Source organism: Ambystoma mexicanum, chromosome 6p, assembly GCF_040938575.1.
Source record: "Ambystoma mexicanum isolate Mex_15411 chromosome 6p, UKY_AmexF1_1, whole genome shotgun sequence".
Taxonomy (NCBI): Eukaryota; Metazoa; Chordata; class Amphibia; order Caudata; family Ambystomatidae; genus Ambystoma; species Ambystoma mexicanum.
The window spans coordinates 1,211,633,734-1,211,657,373 of NC_090935.1; the positions used below are offsets into that span (position 1 = coordinate 1,211,633,734).

The 23,640-nt window shown below is 49.5% G+C and overlaps 1 protein-coding gene across 1 annotated transcript in view; it reads right to left on the reverse strand.

The window, feature by feature from the left end:
- KIF27 (kinesin family member 27) overlaps nucleotides 1–23,640 on the reverse strand; it is a 1,764,776-nt gene that overhangs the window by 1,294,792 nt on the left and 446,344 nt on the right. The window contains exon 6 of the mRNA XM_069625864.1: nucleotides 6,221–6,442. Within this exon, the coding sequence (XP_069481965.1) occupies nucleotides 6,221–6,442 (222 nt within the window). The remainder of the gene's footprint in view (nucleotides 1–6,220; nucleotides 6,443–23,640) is intronic.

The following is a 23,640-nucleotide window of genomic DNA, read 5'->3' on the forward strand; positions in this document are numbered from 1 at the left end:
GGAAAGGTTTTACTAAGTTTAGAAAAGTTTAGTTAGGGTGTCCCAGGCTTACCCAGGTTCGAGAGCCGAGGGCTAAATCTACCCCGTACAATCGGTGGCAAGGGAAGCCGGGCGGAACACGGTACCTTTAAAATGGAAAGGATCCTCCAGCGGTGGCAGTTGTTCCTGGTAGTGGGTGCAGGTCGCGGCGTCGTCCAGAGGAAGAGAAGATCTCGACGTGGAGGAAAGCTGAAGGTCGTTGCACTACCAGGGAAGAAACCAGCCGTGGATTTTTCCGGTTAAAAGGATGTTACCCCTCTTTCGCGGTTGAGGTAAAAAGTGGTATCCCGGTTGCCGGGGTGCTTGGCACAGGCAAGGCGGCCACGAGATGCTTCAGGGAGGCGAAAAGAAGGCAGAAACTGGTTGTCCCCACCAGTCAAGGGAAGAAGACTCTCCCGGCTGGAGATCTCCTCTGTCGTTGGGAAAAGTGGTGAGACGGTTTCGCAGGGCTCCACCGGTGGTGTTGTCTTGGCAGGTCGGCTCGGCTTCTCCCTCTTCGGCTTCCTAGGTCCTGTGGCGACTTCTGAAGAACCAGTCCCAAAAACCCTGCTTTTATGCAGCAAACCCCCATTCATACAGCCTAGCTGTCACTCAAACAAGCTAAGTGGTGAGCGGGGCGGCTCACCACTTGGGCCAATCACACCAGAGTGCGACATGAGTTGGCAAGGCAACTCAGTCCAGGGTGCCTAAACCCCCTCCCACACCCGCTGTGGTACCCAGACAGAATGGCACCACTTTGGAGGGCTTCTGTGCAGAAGCCTGGCAAAAGTGGAACAAAGGCTCGACTCGGGTTCAGGGTTACTGAAGTGAACCTAGACGCCATTTTGGCGGCGAGTTCTGGCAAAAAATCCCAACCGGTGAATTTATATTAAATAAATAAACCGGCGGTATCTTTAACATTGCACCAAAAAGTGGTGCATTAAAATCAATGGGAAATCCCATTGGGAAATATTCCGGTGGAATATTTCCGTGGTATCCACTGCCACCAGCCAGAAACTCGGCGAGGGGGGACGGGACAGTACCCCCTCGACAACAGACCCAGGGGCAATCTAATTGCCCCTACCAGTACTTCCACAGTATGATGGTTTGTACTGGTTAAGTTCCTAAGTTAAGACTAGTAAAGTCAATGGTGACTTTACAGACCCAGGGAGACAGTAGTCCGTCCCCGGGTGTGGAGTCTATGTTTGGGGGTCACTATGACACCCCTGTGTTACTGCACTGAGGGTGCTGTGTAACACACATTCAAAAACCAATGATAGCCTATGGGGAAAAAATACCCCATAGCCCATAAGCACATAGCAAGTCACAGAAACACTCAAGTCATGTCCAAGAGTGAGGGTAGAAGAGTCTCACTCTTGGCAGGAGAAAAAATAAACCCCAAAAATCCAGCAAAGCTGCTGGGGGACTCACTAGGTTAGGAAATTCAGCCTAAACAGAGAATTCTCCCTAACAGCTACCACTAGATGTTGGCTTATGCATAGCACGTGATATAGGCAGATTCACAAACTTCAGAAATATATATGACCAGCATCTTGACAGCACTTTGCAAACTGCTAGCTATGCAACAATTGTTGTTCAGGCTACCACACCCCAGACCAACAGTTCCACTGAGCGCCTTAACCAAAATATTAAACAATACCTCTCTTGCTTTGCTTCACCTACCCAAGCATCGGACTCTGACCAGACTGGCATCCAAATTCTTTGGCCTATTTCTGGCTACCAAGAAGATAAATACTATGGCATTTCATCTCAAACTTCCACCCTCTTGTAGTAGCGTCCATCCTGTCTTTCAAGTTTCACTTCTAAAGCCCTTTGTTCCTTGTCCCTTTCGTACTCAACAGACGACTGTTCAAGCTCCTATCATCTCTGGTGATCAGCCCAAATACGAAGTACAAGCTATAAGTGATTCAAGCATGCATTGAGGAAAACTTCAGTACCTTGTCGACTGGCTTGGATATGATCCATCAGACAAATATTGGGAACCTGCCTACCCCAACGCGTTCCCTTCTCCTGCTAACGTTCCATCTTCGATCCCCTTGGAAAACTAGGCCATCATCATCAAGAAGGGGACATACTATCAGGATGCCTGCATCCCACTCCTGGAGTCTTTATAGGCATTTGAAATGCAAACAACCATTCCATGATGGCTGCTGAGTTTGCGGCGGGCCATTCCAAAATGGCCGCTCCATACGGTCCGTATGTCATTGGCATCATAATGCTTCATCAACTCTGTGAATCCGGAATAAAAGGAAAACTGGAGCAGCTCTTCACCGCGTCGCAACACTGTGACCTTCTGAGCAGACGCTACTCTGTGTAATTGGGTCTCCCGATCTTGCCTTTCCCCTGGTTACTGCTACCTCCTTTTCCTCTCCTGTTTCCTGGCCCTGCTATTCCTTGTTCAACCCCTTGGTCATTTGTCCTTGCTATACTGTACTTCTCAGCCAATCCAGAAACTTCCTGGGTAAACTTTAGCTGCTCCTGTAATATCTGGATTCTTCACTTCAGCTGCTACAGCCCTGTGGGGTTCCCTCGATTGGACATCATTGCATTCTCCTTGACAGTGTCTGGTGGAGGTTTTTCCAGTTATCCGGTTTTCCTACCTGCTATATCACCTTTGCCATCCGGACAGGCCCCTCGTCACTCTGAGTGTTTCCACTCTCACTCTAGCCGAGGTGGCTTTGGGACGGACAGGCCCTAGCTCCATCGATCCCAAAGGAATAAAAACAAGAGGTAAGATCTGTTGGTGACACATAGGTGCATTTCTCCAACACATTTTCATGATGCCTTTGCCCACAATATGTGCCAGTATAAAAACATTTTAATGCTGGCTGCTCCAATATATGCCAGCATTCCCATATAAGAATATACTCATGTTTGCTTTGCGCGTGATGGCAGTAATGCCAGTGAAAAGAAATTAAAGGAGTTGCAGATTTCCCAAACCAAGATTGTGGAGGAGCAGCTTGCCGTTGATTGGCTGGTGATGTATAAAGAAAGAGCGGTCCACATTTAAACTGCCTTTCATCATAGATTTTAAGTTCTTAGGTCCTGTGTTAGTTTTCTCAATTTGGTTTTAGGCCTCAAGCCCTTTTTGCATCAGACATCCAAGAACATAAATGAAAAAAATACAGGTTTGGTGAGACGTCGTGGGACAGGTGAAGAGTAACGGTGGGGCACTGCATGCTGATTTAAAGAAACCCTTTAATGAACTAAGGATTAGGCGTAACATAGCTTACAGTAAACTTTGTTTTTTTAATGCCGAGACTCGTGACTTAAGTACAGTAAATAGTACTGTGGTGAGTTTTATTGCTCGTTATATACGTTCTTCAAGGAGTTTTGAAATAATCTAACGCAAAGCTTCTGATGAGCTCCTTTGATTTGACAGCTCTTGCGCATCTGCGATAATTCGAACAGAGTTATTGTTGGGCAGCTTTGAATCCATTTCCTGAAGTCATTAACATTGTCTTGTGCGTGTTGAACTGTATTGGAAAAGGAAAACAAAACGAAGGCTGCGTCTCTAGTGGCAAGCGTAGAGCTGAAGTGTTCCTTCTGACGTGGTGCCAGAGATCCAGAGACTAAATATGACAGGAATCCTTCTGATGTTAACATTTTAGGAGGATGTTGTATTAACTAAAGTTGCCTCTAGTTACTTTTAATTAGAGACAGTTAGATTTTAGAAATAGGAAATCAAATGAAAGTTTTTCAAGACATTATTTCTTACATCAAACAAGAATTTAATTTTAGTAAGGAGTCAAGAAGGAGCATTAAAAAAGAAAAAAAAGGAACATAAGTCAAGGTTGCATACGCTCTTTACTGTGTAAATATAGAAATTATGTTAGGTAACAGTAAGGGGAGAGGGGAGAAAAAATGTTTTCCAAGCTTGTGGAATGGTGTATGGTATTACATGTATTGCCTTTTTCTTATTTTCGGCAGATCTCCATATTCAGACGAGGACAGGAAATCGGTTTAATATTTTATCCAGTTCCCCTTTGCCCCTGGGCTGTTCTGGGTCCAGCTGTAAAAATATAGTCAGTTGTAGACGAAACACCTGAGTCAGTCTGTGGGGTTCAGGAGCGCCTGCGCATCCAGGCGAGACAGAACCAACACTTTATTAACGATATCCAATACAAAATGTCATGCCACTGTAAGAAATGGCTAGATTGGCTGCACCAAAATGGCAGTCCAGCCATGTAATAACACTTGCCATGCTTGCTTTATCAAAGATGCCCAATACAAAATTCATGCCACAGTAAGAAATGGCTGGACTAGCTGCACCAAAATGCCAGTCTAGCCTTCTTTATTTATTTAGAATTTTTATTCCATTGTGCCACAAGCCTGCAGGTCTCAGGGCGCGCAAACAACAGAAGACAGACAGACAGACCGACCGTCATAACAAAAAGTACCAAAAGGAAGTGCTAAGAAGGCCGGGGCGAAGCTCAGAAGTCAAGGGAAGCAAGCCAAGGGACAATGTTGTGCTAATCAAGTGAAAGGTTGAAAAAGAAGGTTTTCAGAGCCTTCTTGAACTTTGACGGTGTATCCACCTTGTAATAACACTTATCATGCTTGTTTTATCATAGATGCCCAGTAAAAGATGCCATGCCTGCCCCCTGGTTTGCCAGCGTCTGGCACTCACACATAATCACATTTGTTATGAATGCGATTATGTGTGCATGCATGGCACTGGGGGGCCCAGGGGACAGCCATGGTATTTTTTACTCCTCAAACATGCACACAAACAATGTGATTATGTGTGTATGCAAGGCACTGGGGGGCTAAAGGGGCAGCATGATATTTTTTACTAGGCATCTATCATAGATGGCCAGTAAAAATAATACAATGCCTGTCCCAGGGACCCCCAGCTCCTCGGAAGGGGAACCGATGGAGGTTTTGTGAATGCCACTTTTCTACAACCTTCCTCATTCCCCACTTGCCAAAATCAGCTCCCCACACCAAGCACAAACACACGTGCACAACAAATGTTGACACAACATTCACACACAGCACGCACTCACTATTCACACAACACAAGCATACACACATCCATAAATATATTTCAATTGAATTACCTTCTGGCCTGGTCCTGAAGTTTCCTCACAGTAGTCCAGCCCCCACGTAGCACTAACAGGAGAAAAGAAGCAAGCACTTCCTTCTTCTGGCACATGCGCACAGGAGCCAGAGCGTTGGGGATGAAGTTCCAACTATGTTTGTATGTGTGGGGAGGAGCGTGAGCGCCCTATCGCACTTTCAAACATGCAGTTCCCATGCCAGAATTCTCCATGGGCTATCCAAGGCAGGGGAAGCAAAACACTCCAGCACTGCATGGCTCATTTAGCATGCACTGCTGGAAAACAGAAGTGTCAAAGGGAAACCCAGTTTCCCTTTGAAAGTTCAAGCCAGCCCAGGGGTGCTCACACACCTGCAAAAAAGCAGCTGAGGGAGCGTTCAGCGTTTATACTGGGCTGGCTCAGCACCCCTCAGACCTTATATATGTACGAGCCGTCACTGACTTTTCAGATCTTTTGAAATATAACACCCATCATCCCTTGAAAGCAAAGTCAATGATGAGAGATCATGGGAGTTGTAGTCCAACATCTGTAAAGTCGCAAGTTGAAGGTAACTGCATGGTAAAGAGCACCTACGTCTGTATTCTTTATTTGTATTATCAACATTAGTATTTTTAAAACACACCGTCAACTTACTCCCTGCATGATTTACAGGTGTCACACCAATTCAATGGTGTCTGATATGCCGGACCAATTCACCATGAAAAAAAAACTTTTCTTCTATTTGGGATTTTAGCAGTTGACGCTGAGGGTAAAATTCTTTGCCCAATATATGATTAAGCAGTCATTCTGTGACCTTGTGACCATTTCTTTAGCCACACCGATTTATCCATATACAAATGGGATGATCTGACTGGTCCGCCTGTTGATTTTTCAAGCATGGATATTTTGAGAATTTGCGCAAATCACATGCGCCTGTCGCGTTTACACAAATTGGACATTCTTGTTACCCCAAATCACTTTCTGGCTAAAAGTGGTCTTTATGAATTTGTGCTCTAATATTTACTGTCTAGCCGCATTGCTATAAAAATCACTTTGTTCATTGCTTGCACTGAAAATGACAGTTTGTACTGGAAATACAGATGGACAGGTCCAGTGATTATAATCATCTTCGTTCATACCTTTCTTGGCTCAGGACGGTCAGAGATATAAGTGGATGGCATCAAACTGAAGGAAAAGGGTTGAGAGGCGTTACTAAGCGGTACGCTATATGGTCTCCTGGTCTGCGGAACTGGGGTGGCACGATCGGCATCTCCCTGTGAAGATTTCATCACAAACATCATCTTCTCCAGTTTATCCTGCAATTGGTTTATCAGAAGATGTTGCTCTACCATTTTTTCATTCTGAAAATGAAGCATTGTTATGATACGTTAAGACACAGTTCATTATAAAACATATTTCAGAAATAGATTTCTGACAATTACTTTGGCTTTGTTGGAAAGTAGATTCATTAACCGGTCAAACTGTGATAATGTCTTATTATTTTTTTTTTAACCATGTTTTTATTGGTTTTACACAAGCAAGTACTGCAATCTGTCATGTGAAAATTAAGGCATTACAATCTGTGGAGTCTCGCTTGGAACTACAAATGAAGAAACAAACACAAAATCTAAACAAAACAGTTGGTCAGTCAGTAGGAAGGTTTAGCTGAAAGTGGTGGCCAAAGATCGGTGGGGATGGGTGAGACTCTCAGGGCCCCTCCTCAGAACTAGAGCTCCCAGAGGTGGAACATACTTCAGGGCCCCTCTGGGTGGGTCAGGAGGGGCGGCTACACTTTAGACCCAGACTTTCGCTGTATTCCCTCTATTTTGCTGGCACGGGCAGACCTCTCCGGACGGATGCCCCCGCCTACTCTGAGTTATCTTTCAGTCACTTTTGCCCATCCAGCGTAGGGAGGGAGGCTGTCAGGCCAGACCTGGGTATGACTGAGCGTAGTCCAAGAAGGGCGACCAAGTGTGGTAGAATTTGTCTCTGTTCTCGAACCTGAGGGCAGTGATTTTTTCCGCTGCTATTATGTCCCAACACTTGGTCCACCACATTTGGACCGAAGGACCTTCTGGATTTTTCCAGAGTCTTGCAACTGAAATCTTGACCGCGGTCAGCAGATGGGAGCAGAGTTCTGCCCTGTGACCTGATCGGGGGAATTGGCCCTCACCACTTGATCCAAGCAGTGCGATTCCTGGGTCCCAGGGGATTGTCAATCCTGTGATCAGGTTGATTTGCTCCAAAACTGCTTTCCAAAACTGCAACGATTTGGGACATGACCAGAACAGATGGAAGAGTGTGCCTTTATCCAGGCAACCTCTCCAGCACGTTGGTGGAATCGCCGGGTTGCATTTGTTGAGGGATTCTGGAGTCCGGTACCACCTGTAGCATACCTTGAATGCCCCCTCCTTGTTGGTAACACATTTCGAGCTTCTATTTGCTCTAGTCCAGATCTGGTCCCATTCCTCCGGCTCGATGGGTCTGCCAATGTCTCTCTCCCATTTGAGCATGTATGGCTCCTTGAGGGCCGGGTCGGTCCTGTCTAGGATCTTGTAGAGGGTAGAGATCTTGCCCTTGGGGGGCGGTGATGTGAGGGTCTGTTCTAGGGCTATTAGGTCTCTACTTCCCAGGTTTTTAATGATCCTGTTTGAGAGCCAGTGCCTAAGTTGGGTGTATCTGAACCTTTCGTTCTCAGGTACCTTGAATTGTATCTTGCAGGCCTCGAAGTCCAAAGGGTTGCCCTCCACGAAGAAGTCACAAACTTTCTCCAATCCTCCCTCCCTCCATCTCTGGAAGTCTTTGGGGCTGGTACCCGGTGAGAATTCCGGGTTCCCCTAGATTGGGGTGAGCGGGCCCGTGGTGCTGCGTACTCCCCATCTCCGCGCTGCCCTCTTCCAATTCACTACAGTGTTTTCAGTTGCTGAGAGCGGACCGTTGTCCGGGCCGTCGCTGGCACGTTTTATGTGTGGTAATGAGGTGATCGGGACCGGGCACCAGGCCTCCTCCAGTTCCAGCCAGCGGGGTTTTGGAGTGGCCTGAGGCCAGGCGAATGCATGGGAGAGTTGGGCGGCTAGGATATATCTGGCAATGTCGGGTGCTCCCAATCCCCCTACTACTCGACCCCGCAGCATGATATTCCTTGGGATCCGAGGCCGTTTTCCCTCCCAGATGTATCTCATGGTACTCCTTTGAAGTTTCTGTATCGCTTGTTTCGGGATAGCCGTTGGCAGGGCTGAGCAGTGGTAAAGCAGTCTTGGGATGAGGTTCATTTTCAGAGCCGTTATTCTTCCAAACCAGGAGATTTCTTGCTTCTGCCAGCGTGACAGATCCCTTCTAAATTCTTTGAACAGAGTGGGAAAATTAGCTTTGTATAGATTGTTGGGAGAGCCTGGTAGTTGGACCCCTAGATATGATAGGTTCTATTCGGACCAGGGAATGTGGTATTCCTTCGCAATGTCCGCGATCATAGATCTAGGTAGGTTGATGCCCAGAGCCGATGATTTGGAAAGGTTCACCTTAAACCCCGAAGCCTCCCCAAAATCTTTCAATTCGGTCCGAAGAGCTTTTATGTATTCCCTGGGCTTAGTTAATGTTAAGAGGACATCATCGGCATATAAGGCCGCTTTGTAGATATGGGCTTTCATAGACAGGCCATGGATTGCCGCATTTTGCCGCACTCGGCGTGCGAAGGGCTCCATGGAGAGGGCGAAGATCAAAGGGGAGAGGGGACACCCTTGCCTTGTGCCCCTCGAAATGTGGATCGTGTCGGATCTGGATCCATTAATTCTCAGCCTGGTGGATGGACGCTGATAGTTGGCTAGAGTCCATTTTATGAAGTTGGGGCCGAAGCCAAAGTGTCTTAATGTTTTGTGTATGTAGCCCCAGTCTAGCCTGTCAAAAGCTTTATGAGCATCGAGCGAGAGAACCATCAGCTCCTGACCTTTCCTGCCGGCAGATTCAATGACGTTTATAGCTCTTCTGATGTTGTCGAGAGTGCTGCGGCCGGGGATGAACCCGGTTTGGCCCGGGTGTATGATGTCAGGTAGTAAAGGAGCCAGCCTGTTTGCCAAGATTTTGGCGAAGATTTTGGCGTAGTAGTTCAGGAGCGTGATGGGCCTGTACGAGGCACATAGGCTCCGATCTCTGCCTGGTTTAAGGAGCAGCACTGTCAGCGACTCTTCCATAGAGGGGGTGGTTGTTCCCGATGAGAGGAAGGAGTTGAAGAGGGCGGCCAGCTGGGGGGCGAGTATGTATGAGAACTTTTTGTAGAATGGAGCTGTGAGACCATCCGGCCCTGGAGACGAGTTTTTCAGTTTTGCTTTGACCTCGCTCACTTCCTCAGTCGAAATCGGAGCTTCTAGAGCTGCCAGGTGAGGATGTGGGGCACCCGGCTTGACCCCAGATAGGTATTTTGCCTGTGCCTCTTCTGCCGTGGGGGAACCCGACATGGTTGCTCTGTGGTGCGCCGTCATGATGTCTATTTTCTCTGGGTTGGTGTAGCGCGGCGTTCCCTGGGAGTCCTGAAGGCATTGGATGGTGTTCCGCGAGTGCAACTTTTTCAATTTGTGGGCCAGGAGGCGATTTGCTTTGTTGCTGTGCACATAATAAAATTGTTTGGTGTATGTGAGAGCTCTGGCTGCCTTATCTGCTAGATGCATTTCTAGAGATCGTTTTGCTCTTTGGAGCATGCGGCTTGCTTTCCTGTTCTGCCCCTGCTTCAGGATGCGTTCAGCCTCGGACACCTCCGCTTCGAGTTTGTCCTGCTGCAGTTTGCGTAGACATCGCAGCCTGGTGGTGCAGTCGTTAGCCGTGCCCCTGATCACAGGTTTCATGGCGTCCCAGATCGTGGAGATTGAGGAGTCTTTAATAGTGTTCTCCTTAAAGTAATTCTTGAGGGCTTCTGCTATATCTGTTCTGATTGATATGTCTGTCAAGATTTGGTCTTGAAGTTTCCAATGCCGCTTGGTTGGCTCGGGGAAGCTCTGTACTCTCAATCTCATTATGACCGGAGCGTGGTCCGAAAGGGCTCTATGTCCTATCTGGATGGTTTCCACACAGGGGACGAGAAAACTAGAAAGGAGCAGCAGATCGATCCTTGAATGCCCCAGATGGGGATGGGAGAAGAATGTGTAGTCTCTGGTCCCCCTGTTAGCCCATCTCCAGACATCTATGGAATCGGTTTCCCTCAGGAATTCTGCCATAGCGAGGGCTTTGCTGAAGTCTTCCCTGGCTGGGGAGAGAGTCTTATCCAGATTAGGGTCAGGAGTAAGGTTGAAGTCGCCCCCTATGAACAGCTGCCCTTCGGTGAAGGATGCGAGTACAGGAAGGAGGTTCCGCAGGAATAGGCTTTGCGCCGTATTTGGGCAGTATATAGCTGCTATGGTGATGAGAAGCTCCACTAGCCGTCCTTTCAGGAGAATATACCGCCCCCCTGGATCTCTCTTGATCGTTATGTTTGTCAGCGGGATGTCTCGGCTTATTAAGATGGCAACCCCTCTTTTCTTGAGGCCCGCAGAGGCAAAGAAGCGTTTAGGGTAGAGTTGGAAGGCTATTCGGCGCTCATCCAACCTGAGGAGGTGAGTCTCCTGAAGGCAGATAATGTCCGGTGCTAGCTGGGCGAGCCTATGCTCCACGGATTTCCTCTTCCGAGGGGCATTCAGTCCCTGGACATTCCAGGTTAACACAGATAGCTCTCTATCCGGCAGGGTCATTCAAAGGCAAGATTGGTAGTAGATATCCCCCGCTTTTGTCCGTGTGTGGAGTAGACGCCCCCCCCTCTCCTGTTGGGCCGAGTAGTGCATAATCCAGAGCCCCCCTGTAGGGGGAGCCAACCCCTTGCAGCTTGAACCCTGACCCAAGATTCGCCCCAACCTGAAGAAGACTTCATGGTTCTCGCTTCCCCTCTCCCTCTGACCATGGTGAACAAACATGAACAACTAAAACAAAACCTGGAACAAGGAACAGGTAACGGTGTCCAGACCAGCCTTACACCAACGGGGCTGTCGGCTGGGCCATGACTACCATCTAGATGCGATGCCCTGGGGCCTCGTGTGTGGACGGTGAAAAGAGAGCTAACTGAGCGGGCTGACATGTGGACTGCCATATTGGCCAAGGGCTCAGGTAAGCTAGGCCTCCAGTCTTCGATGAATGCCCATTGCCGAAGTGGAGACTGCGGTGGTCAGCCAGGGGTGGGCGGCCTCAGCGATTGTTGCCATTTTTCCCCCTGGAGGGCGGGCCGTGCATCCTGCGGCGACCCTCTACTCGGGACCATGAATGCAGAGACTTTCTCTTAGTTCCCCCGGGTGAGTGACCAGAGTTCCCGGGGGCTTCCGCAGCCGCTTCCGGGTTCATGAATATTTCTGCTTCCTGCGGGGACGGAATTTGTCGAGTTTTACCCTCCCAGGTGAAGGAGAGACCTGAGGGGAAGTTCCAGCGATAGGTGATCTTGCGTTCGCGCAGCCAGTCAGCCATTGGTTTAAGCGCTCTTCGTTTTGCTAAGGTCGCTGCTGGCAAGTCTTGGAACAGGGAAATTTCCAAATCCCGTAAGTGGATCTGACCCATTGCTCTGGCTTCTTGCACTATCTCCTCCTTTAGCTTGAAAAAGTGGACCCTTAGCAGCACGTCAGCTGAACCATTAGGATTTTGTCTGGGTCTGGTCCTGTGCACCCTGTCAAGCTCCAGGGGAGCATCGTCTGGAAGGGTGATGACATGACGGAGGAGGTCCGCCACGTAGGTAGGGAGGTCTTTCTCCAGGACTGCTAGTGGGATGCCTCGAATCCTGATGTTATTCCGCCTAGAGCAGTTTTCAGCATCTTCCTGCCTGGCTTCGAGATCATCACATCTGCACTTAGGGCCCTAATTCTATCAGCTCCTTCCCCGATCTCGAAGTTCTGATCACAGAGTGTTGTTTCAATTTCCTCAGTTCTTGACTCGATCTCTCCCACTCTCTTATCCAGCCTAGCAATTTGGGTTTTTACTTCTTCCGTCCCCTTTTGGAATTCTCTGATGAGGGCTGATAAGAGTTCGTGCAGATCAGCTTTTGTGACCGACTGGGAGGCCATGGGAGCTTGGCTCTCGGGCGGGGGATTTCCCATTCCCCCCTCATTGCGTTCACTTTTCTTGTTTTTCCTCCCCTAATGTCGGCATGTTCAGCAGCGTGGAGATGTCCGTTTGCTTAGATGATTTGTTAACTTTGGACATAGCAATGCCGGGGGCTCCGTGTCCAGAGGGAGGAAAGAGGGCCTGAACCCCAGCAGGAACCTGCTGACCCTTTCGCTCTGCCTTGTGCCTAGAGAGAGAGGGGAGAATATCTTGCCGGGTGTGGATCGCACCCTAGTGTCTAGCTTGAGGGGGGAATTCCACTGAGTCAGTCCCAAGCAGCTGACCCCCACCAGCCATTTAGAGCTGCAGAGTGTGAAGGGAATGGTCAGCACTTGGTGAGCGCACACCGGGCCGAGCCCAGATAGTGGAGCGGCAGCGCCGGGCGGGTTGGGGGTGTTGCCCCAGTTCTTGGAGCCCCTGGGTTTAGTCCCACTGGGTGGGGTGCGGCAGGTGCGCCTTACCTTTGCTTAACCCTGGGTTGAGTGGTGATGAGAGAGGCTCACACCCACGGGTGTTCTATAGTCCGGGGCCGTTGAAAGTCACTCTGGTAGTTGCCGGCGCTGGCGTGGTGCAACTCGGGGCTGCCCGAGTGCTGGTCTGATCAGCAGTAGTGCGGGGTGACGGGCCTCCTGGGGTACGGAGTGTATCGTGGCCTTCCCGGTCCAGATGGGCTATGTGTTCGTGCAGAGCGATGAGAAAGGTGTACCGGGCCTCAGAGGGAAGCGGGTCCTAGGCTTGGAGCTGAAGCCCCTCCGGGGAGAGGCGATCTGGCTGCTTGGAAGCTGGGGCTCGTTCCTGAGGGCCCCCGTTGGAGGCCCGATTCGGCCGGGGAGGAGAGTTCGGGGGCAGCCACTGCCGAAAAGCAGGGACCTTGGGCCAACCCCCGCCTTCAGCAGCCGACCCGACGCCCGATGTGCACATCAGGGAGGGGGGCCCGGGCCCTTCCGCGAACTAGCCCCTAGCTGGGGTCTGGGCTGGAGTGCCCGAATGCTGATGGTCCCCAAGGACGGGATGGCTCCTCGGGAGCGAAGAGAGATTCTGCACCGGGCTGGTCCGAGGAGCCGCGGTGGTCCTGCACCCTAGCGGGTGGGCGATGGCGATGGAGTTCCACACGGCCGCTTCAGGCTCCATCCACGGGCGATGGAGGCCCCTCCGGGTTGAGAGTTCGGGGGAGGGATACACCCCCTCAGCCCTGCAGGAGAGACCCCGAGGAGGCAGAGCCGGCACCTCGCTTAGGCCGCAGGCGGTGGATTGGTGGTCTGAAGAGGCACTCCCCCGCCTCCCGGTGCAGTCCCCGGGTCGGCGGCAGCAGGGAACAGGCAGGCAAACAGGCAGGCGCCGTGCAGGCAACTCCAGATGCTGTATCCGATTAGGAGCTCGTCAGTGCTCCGAGCTGACAAGCGAGCTCTCACTCAGCGCACTGGGTCCGCGCCCCCCGCCCAACGCTGTGCAGATGATTCAGCGGGAGATTCAATGCTCGGGGAGATCGGGGCGCCCTGCCCTTAGAGCAGATCGAAAAGGCAGACAGTCCGTTCTAGGGCGGGCAGAGAGAGCGTTAGGCGGATTCCCTGTCATGGATTAGGCGTGGGCTGCACCCGAGTCGCCTCCAACGACGGCAGGCATCGGAAGCGGTGAAGACCGCCATCTTGAATCCGCTCCGCGGCGGGCTCCCCGTAGTCCCGAATCAGGGAAATCAGCAGTTTGCAGCGACGCAGGCGAATCGGAGACCTCCCAAATCATGCCCCTTATCTTGCGCACCGCAGCAGTGAAATTGTACGGTCTAGGTCCCAGTCTTCACCGGGCATTTTGGATGGCAGCGTGGCACAAGCCGGGAGCTCTTACAGAGCCGATCCGACCGCCATGGCTCCAAGCCACGCCCCCCGATAATGTCTTACTTTTATTGACATTGTTTACATTCATACAGATGTGAGCCAAAAGGATCCATGAGGCAGCTGATAGGATTCAAGAACATTTTTGGCATTCCAATAATCCGATAAAATAATACTTGTGCCTATGCAGACAATCTTTCCAAAACGCACAGGAATACATTATTCTTTGAGGACCAAACGAACACAAGGTCAGACCACCTGTGAAACATGCCTGCAAAACAAGTTCTTGCTTTGACGTGGACCCCTTGCTCACTGTTCTTAGAGAGGCACAGCTTCACCTCACTGATGATGCCCAACAAGGCTGAAACACGTGTATGGGGTTGCTGTGGTACTCCTGTTCAGAGGAGAATTGCCTAGCATTTCGGTGCTGGACTGCCCCTGGGCAGGACAAAGACTGATATGCAGGGATATTTCTTCTCTGTGAAAAGAAAAGTGAGCTAAAGACTTGGTTGAGACTCTCCCAGGGGCCATCCACCCAAGAACAAGTCAGTGGGCTGTGTTTGTGCTGGTAGAGAGTTTCCCAGACCCACCTTGTTTTCTGTTAATATAGAAACTTAGGGCTCTTCTAGGGCCAAGTCTGTGCAACATCCCTCCTACCTTAGATGGATGAGGCGGAGGGTAGAAAACTTAACACATTTCTCTGTGAAAGGGGCCCCTACGGGTCCCTAACGTCTATGGAAAAGGCGAGTCACCACACACGATAGATACGCCAGACACGAGGTTGTATTCCCAAAGCTAGGGTTTATTGCAAAGCAAAAAGTCTCAGTTGGCCAACTCGGTCTCACACCCCGCGACGTGTATCTCTAGACCTCGAGGGACGCAAGAGAGTGAATTACGTGCATCAGTTACATATATACAAAATGCATATCAAACAATCAGCTATGACATGTTTAACACCCCCCCTTTATTGGGTTTCTTTGAACTTGGTGTGATGATGGACATCTCCGACAACTATGACACCTTCAAACATCTATTCTAGTAACAATTTGCAATTTGTGAGTGCGAAGGCATCTTTCAGTTGTTGAATAGAACACAGTGCTTCTGTTCTTGGAAGCGAGCTACATACGGGGGGGGGGAAGAGTTGCATTCCGGACCTTGCTATCTACTAGGTGCTATTTGTGTCCTGGGAGCCGACACGTTCTAGCGGGCTCAGCAAAGGGGGGCCATAAGAAAAGCATAATTCAAGCCTTCAGCTATATTATTCTAACATTTTCTACCATATAACGAGACTGGCTGGCAGCTGCGAAATGATTAAATGCCCTGCAGCTCTGCTTCAAGGCTACATTCGGGAGGGAGCCAGGCATTCTTCCTGGTGCTGCCTACGTTTGTGTTTCAACAAACTCTTGTTATCCTCTCGGCCCTGCGGCCTTGTCCTTTTTACGTACAGACAACAATGTTTTACAGTCGAGCAGTGTAAGCGGAAAATATACTGCGAAGCAATAGGAACAGAAAGCAATGAGCAATGGTTAGAAAACAAAATGGCGATTCTTGTTACATCAAAATGGCCGTTCATTGGCAAACTCGAAAACCTATATTCTGTCATATCGTGCATGAGACGGTTGGCCCACGGCCACCAAAATACGTTTGCGGTCACAAATTAGAAGAATCCATTTTTCTAGACTGACAAGCCCTCCTTTGGCCGTATGCCAAACGTCTCATCTATTTATTGAAACCTCCTCTAGTGATAATGAGTCTGAAGTACTTATGTCTGAATTTTGCATGCTATCGTAAACATCATCGTATTCATCAATATCTATTGCCATCAACTCTTTTACTGCTCTCATCTCATTTGGGTCTTGGTCAGTTCGACCAGGAGGTTGTTTTTTCTTTGTCATCATATGCATACATCCTTCCGTACATCCCTCAGTTACCTCAGCGCAAACTATGGGTAGACAATGTATACAACAACAGCACGTTAGGAATATTCCAAACACCACTACTAATATTGAGATCAACTTCCATCCCCAAGAACGTAGTATTCCCCAAAACCAAGATCCTATTCCCCAGCTCCCTTCTCCAGTAGGGAGTTCAGAGTTTAGGACGTGCATTTTCTTTATTGCTTCAAAGATCGTGGGGGCATAGTCATCGACATAAACGCAACACGCTGATCCCACTATTTTGCAAATTCCCCCACGATCAACCAGGATCACATCGCGAGCCATTCTATTTTGCAGCGTCATTAACCTGATTCCTCTTTCTTCCAACCACATGTTAAATAGTATATATGTTGTTGCTTTTATTGTATTTTTTAGGATTCTGGATAGTTGCCTTATATTATAGGAGCTCACTATCTGCCCTAAGAATGGAATGAATGATTTTGCTACATCAGTTGCTATTAAAACACCCTCGTCAGTCCTTTTGACTCTAGTTCTGGATAGTCTGGCCATGTCTGCTGTTTCTAAGAGGAATACTCCTGGGAACAGTAGACCTAGGTAACCTGTATCTCCCCAGTTTCTGGGCAACCAAGGATATGCTTTCTCGCCACATATAAAATAAACTGGATCACCTACATATACTGGTTCTACTTCCCATTTTAATATTACTGTATTCATGCATCCAGTATATGTTCCGACTGAAAAAGAGCCTTTCTTTTTCAGACAAAAAGGGACAGTTCTTGGGCTATAATTCACCGTGTAAAATGGGGGGGTTGCATCTTTGTCCCCTTCTGTTCTTACACAAAACGTCATTACAGATGTTTTTTCTGGTGGGGACAATCTTTCTCGTCTATTTTGTCGTGTTATCTTTCGTGTACTTTTCCTCGTGGGCTCTGGGGCCATTACTTGTGCTTTATGGAAAATGGAACAAACCACAAGCTTCATTATTATCTCCTCAAACTCATTCATGTTGGTTCAGTCTAATTGACCCATACTGCTCTCATTCCATTTCCCATAAAACATTGCACCTAAAGATGCACTACATGCAGAACTTAATGGTAGTGGCTGTACATACCATCCTATTCCTTTCCCAGCATGCTGTGGTAAATGGGCACATACCCAGCAATTTGTTTACTTCAGAATTGCATGTGTCATGTTCATAATCAATAGCAATGTATTATTTCCAAAACCTTCCCTGTGTCTTTCTTCCATTGGGGGCAGGGTATAAGTAATCACCTGAACCGGGCTTTCAGTAGTGGATATATTAATTATTGGTCAAACATTTCTAATGGGTGTATTGCTTCCACATACCATAATATTAGGGCTGTCGATATTGGTGCTACCACGCTCATAAAGCACATTATTATTGTCAGTACCAGCATACAATTCCTTTTACCATGCGTTTTTCTTAAGCTTACAGTCTTTATAATTGACTCATTCTCAGCAGTGGTGGTGCAGGAGGAGGCTGGAACCGGTCCCGGCATGTTTCTCGTCGTCCTTCTTTCTTATCACAGTTCGTTGTGGATATCTCTCTTCGTCGCGCTTGCTCTGATGTCAATAAGTTCAACGGAATTGTCACAGTTCAGTTCTGCCTGTCCTTTTTAGCCTGGATTTGTTTATTCGTTCTTAGGCAAGATCACTTGTCCTTTCTTATACTGCTCAGAGGACCTTTGATCAGTTATCTTATTGCCTTAGTACCATGTGCGCCCAGCTTGTCCGCTCTGGTTCCTGACACATGTACTTTTAATCAGTTATCTCATTGCCTCAGTACCATGTGCGCCCAGCTTGTCCGCTCTGGTTCCTGACACATGCACTTTTATGATCGCACCGAGGAGCCGAGAGTCTTGAATTGTCCGACTTGCACAATTCTCACGCTTCTCTCCTCTACACCTCTAGTTCCTTCTCCGTCCATGAGCTGAACCAGAGGTTGACATAAACATCAAAAAAGAACTCCGGATCACTGTCTTTCGAGGCCGCAAGTTGTATCGCCTCACTCCTGGTATCGTGTGATCCGTGAATAGTGCCGGTGCACTTCCAGATTCAGGCTCAAAGTCAGCCTGTGGCGCTACTGCAGGTGCTGGTGTGCGCTGCGTCAATGATGCAGATCCGTTCTTTGGCGTGCTGGCAAGTGCTGGTGGGCGCCAAAGGGGTACACGATTTGTTTCTGCTGGTATTTGCAAGGCAGATTTCTTGTCGGCCAGCAGTGATGTCGATTCTGCTGGGCAACGTTGGGGCACTCTTTGCCCTTGCCCCTCTTTGACAATCATCTCAGGCTTTGTTTTGAGTTTCACTTCTCGATTTGGCAGATTAGGTGGCTGCTTACTGGCAACAGTTTCTTTCGTTTCTGAGACCGCTGTCTCTTTCCGGTTCTCAGTGTCAGGCAAGTCTTTCAGTGCAGTTGGAATCTTCTTGGCATGGGTGGCATGGATCCACGACTTCCTTCCATCCACCCTTATTGCCGTCTGCATCGCCAAGAGTACTTGATAAGGCCCGTGCCACATGGGTGCTAATGAGGACTTTCTTTCAAAAAATTTTAGCAGCACCCAGTCTGAAAGGGGCCCCTAAGGGACCCTGACGTCTATGGAAACAAGACGAGTCACCACACACGATAGAGACGCCAGACACGAGGTTGTATTTCCAAAGCTAGGGTTTTGTTGCAAAGCAAAAGTCTCAGTTGGCCAACTAGGTCTCAACGCCCCGCGACGTGTATCTCTAGACCTCGAGGGACGCAAGAGAGCGAATTACGTACATCAGTTACATATATACAAAATGCATATCAAACAATCCGCTATGTCATGGTTAACACCCCTCTTCATTGGGTTTCTTTGAACTTGGTGTGACGATGGACATCTCCGGCCACTATGACACCTTCAAACATCTATTCTAGTAACAATTTGCAATTTGTGAGTGCGTAGGCATCTTTCGGTTATTGAATAGAACATGGCGCTTCTGTTCTTGGAAGCGAGCTACATACAGAGGGGGTTGCATTCCGGACCTTGCTATCTATCTGGTGCTATTCGCGTCCTGGGAGCCGACATGCTCTTAGCGGGCTCAGCAAAGGGGGGCCGTTAGAAAAGCATAATTCAAGCCTTTAGCGGTATTATTCTAACATATTCTACCATATAACGAGACTGGCTGGCAGCTGTGAAATGATTAAATGCCCTGCAGCTCTGCTTCAAGGCTACATTAAGGAGGGCGCCGGGCATTCTTCCTGGCGCTGCCTACGTTTGTGTTTCAGTGAAACTCTTGTATCCTCTCGGCCCTGTGGCCTTGTCCTTTTCATATACAGACAGCAATGTTCCACAGTCGAGCAGTGTAAGCGGAAAATATACTGCAAAGCAATAGGAACAGAAAGCAATGAGCAATGGTTATAAAACAAAATGGCGATTCTTGTTGCATCAAAATGGCTGTTCATTGGCAAACTCGAAAACCTATATTCTGTCATATCGTGCATGAGACGGTTGGCCCACGGCCACCAAAATACGTTTGCGGTCACAAATTAGAGGTATCCATTTTTCTAGACTGACAAAATGAATTCTATAACTATTTTAGGTAGAAAAGAAGGACGAACCCTCAAAATTACCTTGTCTTTGTCGAAGACCATAAATGATGGTTTGGAAGATAAGTCTGAAGCTTGCTTACTCTGCAAGCAGAGGTAATGGCCATTAAGAATACTGGAAAAAATATAATGGTTCGAATGCGGAACCCATCAGAAAGCTTAAAACCAGGTTCAGATCCCAGACCGGAACAATGAATGGTACCGGTGGGCACGTATTGGTCAAACCTTTTAAGAACTATATGACAATTAGAACCTTAAAATAGGAACCTTGTTTTGGAGAGCGCTTGAAAAAAGACAGTGCCACCAGAAAATCATTGGCTGTATTAACCTGTAACCCTGATGGCTTAGGTGTAGAAGAAAAGACAAAACCGATGTGTCACAAACAAATGTGTCAATTCATTTATCTCTAACATCAGCTGCAGAATTTGTTCCAGCGGCAGAGTTATAGAGATTTAGTTGCCGGACTTCTGGCTGAAAGCAATACCTCCATGACGTCTTCTGGAAGGTCCCAATCTTTGTATCTCAACCTGTTAGAAAACATGCGTGAAGGTTGACGGTATTCATCTCTGGATGAAGAATGTGACCTCCCCCTCTTGCGAGAGGAGATCCTCCCTTTGTGGAAGACGAATTGAAAGCCAGATGGACATTTCCAGAAGTTCTGGGTACCATGTCCCCCTGGCCCAATCCGGGGCAATCAGAATCATGGATTTCTGTGCCTCCTGAGAACATGAAAAATGACTGGGGTTGGCAGAAATGGATACAGAAGCGGAAACTCCCAGTCCACTACAAACACGTCACCAAGAGTTCCTCTCTAAGGAAATTCCTTTGAGCAGAACCAGTCACACTTCCTGTTGACACTGGACAAAAATAGATCCATTCCGGGGGGGTGGGGAGAGAGGGTTCCCCAAAGGGTGAAAATCTCTTGAAGGACTTCATGAGCTATTTCCCATTCCTGGGAGACTGTACTCTGACTGTTCAGAGCATCCGCCGCTGTGTTTTCCTCTCCGGCCAGTTGAACTGCTAACAGAGAGATTCCTTACTGGAGTGCTCAAAACCAAAGCTGCATTGCCTCTCACCACAGCGGCAGCGACCCTTCACCTCCTCTCTTGTTGAGGTAATACATGGCCACTGTGTTGTCCGTCATTATCAGGACATTCTTTTCCCCGTACAGAGGGCAGAAAGGCCATCAGCGCAAGTCTAATTGCCGGGACCTCCAAAAGCTTGATATGTAGTTTGGACACTGACAAACACCAGCGTCCACTGATCATCAATCCGTTTGTGTGACTTCCCCAACCTATGAGGGAGGCGACTGTAACCACTGTAATCTCCGGCCCTGGTTGCCAAAAGGGTTCCTCCTTCAAAACATTCTCCTTGATGGCCCACCACAGGAGATCCTGCGTGACCCTGTTTGGGATCTGTACCAGATCCGTCATTCTGTCGGAGTACTGTGACCAGCGACACCTGAGAGCACACTGAAGAGACCTCATTCTCAGTTGAGCCTCTGGCACACGAAAAATGCAGGATGCAATGAGGCCAACCAACCTCAGAAAATCAAAGGCCGGAGGGGGGGGGGGGGCACTGTTCAGCAGCCCAAGATGGCTGTCTAGCTTATTTGCTCCATGCTGCACCAACAAGGATCCATTAACGGCAGCGCTTTGCCAAAGCCCTGGTGCCCATAAACACCAGCATCTGTTACACATATTGGCATGGAAGACTGGTCCAAATCCTGAACAAAACCGCAGCACAGGAGCCGAGATATCGCTTCTGCTTTCTGGCGTGGTGTGTGGCTGTGCGGTTGTGCTGCCTCGGGAGCTCCGTTGGCTCAGTTTCGAGTCTCGAGGAATCTGAGGAGATGGGGAGAAAGGGATTGTTTTTGCTCCAGAGGACTAGTCAATGCTGAAGACTGGGATCTGCCCCGGGGTCGTATCCCGAGATCTCACAGTGTCCCCTTAGCAGAGTTAAGAAGCAACGATCATCCAGGTGCCCAACCACCTCTGCGCTGCGCGCAGCATCGGTGGAGAGGTGCGCTGGGTGATCCCCTACTCAAGGAGGCAGAACAGCGAGGTCCCATGCCTAGGACGTGACGGCGGATAACAAGCCAGCTCACCGTTGACAGGGTGCCCCATTGGCAGTCTTGAGTGACTCCCCCGACGGGCTGACCGGCCCGAACACTGGGGCCAACCCTCTCTCTTGCGCTGGGAGCGGACGCTGCGGCCGGAGCGCCAGGCTCCTCCTCCCTCCCCGCCCGCATCGGACTGTACACACTTGTCCTGCAGACAGCGCTCTGTGGAGCTGGGGCACTCGGCACCGTACAGCCGCCCTCCTACCTTACCATTTTGCCCTGACGCTGCAGCTCTGGCCCAGGAGGTGCGGCGGCCAGGTCGCGGGTCTCGCCTGCTGTGGCCACTGGGCAATGCGTTCTCTGGTGTGCCCCTCGGTTTTGCCTGCCGTCGGCTCCGGCTCATGCTCTGTTGGGGGCCCGCGGCTATGCTGGCTCTGCGCCCGTGCCTGACACGCAGCCAATTGGACTCCCTGCAGATGATCCTGGACAGTGCATGCCACAGTGTAAAGTATGTGCTGGATCTGGGAGGCGGCCTGACACTACGTTCATCACTGGTTTGACAATTAAGCCACAACATCCTGAGCCTTTCCTACTCCTCTGGGGTGCTGGACTGGCTGGCCATCCAGGGGAGGATTCGCCTATCTGCACTATCCCCATACTACGCTCCAAAGTGCAACACATGTAATTACCCCACATAAGGCCTCCATCTTTGCCCTTTGGACATCTATTACCTGGAGACTGTTGCCCTCTTGACCCGGCGCCCTGGGTCCAGACCCCTCGTGCAATACCAGTCGATGTGCTCTCTTCACTAATTCAGGGTCTACTGGCTCCCCTAAGAGGCCTAGCTCCAGCTGACACCTCCCTGCCCTGCTTGCCTTAACTCTGGGAAGGGATACCACATGGACAGATCGGATTGAACTCCCCCCTCCCCTGGGTTCAGGGCCACCGCTGTTGCCACCCTATTGAGATCCTACATTGTTGGACCCCCTGATCGCTCTGGGTGTGGGGGGACCTCATCATCACTCATACCCCCGTTTCACTGGGTGATAAGCCACAGGCACGGCTTTGTGCCTATACTGGCACTCCCATCTTCGCATTGGGTGGCCAGCCCCAGACACTGAATAACCAACGGGCTGACTGGCCTTGGTCCACTGCGCTCCTTCTCCACACATCCACCACCACCTACTGTGACCACTGAGTGCGGTTGGCCCTGGCTCGGACAGCAGGAGCGAATACCACGGCCCAACATCATCTACCTAGACCCCATTGCTTTCTCAACTGAATAGAGAGGTCGAATAGGTCACGGGGTGCCAACAAGGTAGGCACCATGGATACATTTGCCAAGGTGGCGCCAAGGCCGGAGCTGGCCCACTCATCGTCCAACCAGGAGGAGCTTGCTCTACCCCCAGATACTCCGCCCCCGACCTTACGATAATGATGGAATCCATGGCCAGGAACTTCACCTCCTTCCATGAAAAGTTGGACGATATAAATGCCAACGTCGCATCACTCAAATCTCAGCTGGATCAGGCCGGCACCAGGATCACCGAAGCGGAATCTAGAATCGGAGCCAATGAAGATGGATTGCACACCCTCCAAGATGCAGTTGCCTCTATTACTCGGGACATGAAGTCCGTAAAGGCGAAATGCGGCGATTTAGAGTCCAGGTCACATAGGAACCATATACGAATTATAGGTGTTCCGGAAAATGCTCTTAAGGGCCGCATGGAGCTGGCAGTTGAAAACTTGCTCAAAGAATTGTTGGACAATCCTGAACTGTCCCCCTTCTTTACTGTTGAGCGTGCTCACCGTGCATTATCCCCGCGACCCAAGCCTGGTGACTTCCCCAGGCCTGTCATTGCTAAAATCCTGAGCTATAGAGATAGAGACCTTATCCTTCGTCTGTCTCGTGAGAAGGGGGAACTACGCCTCGGCTCCCAGATCATCAGGATTTTTCCTGACTTCTCTGCGGGAGTGCAACAGGAGAGGCGCTGTGAGTTAAAAAGATGTTAAGGGAATGGAGCATCGCATACGCAATGCTGTTTCCGGCTCCTAAAGTTCACCTTTAGGG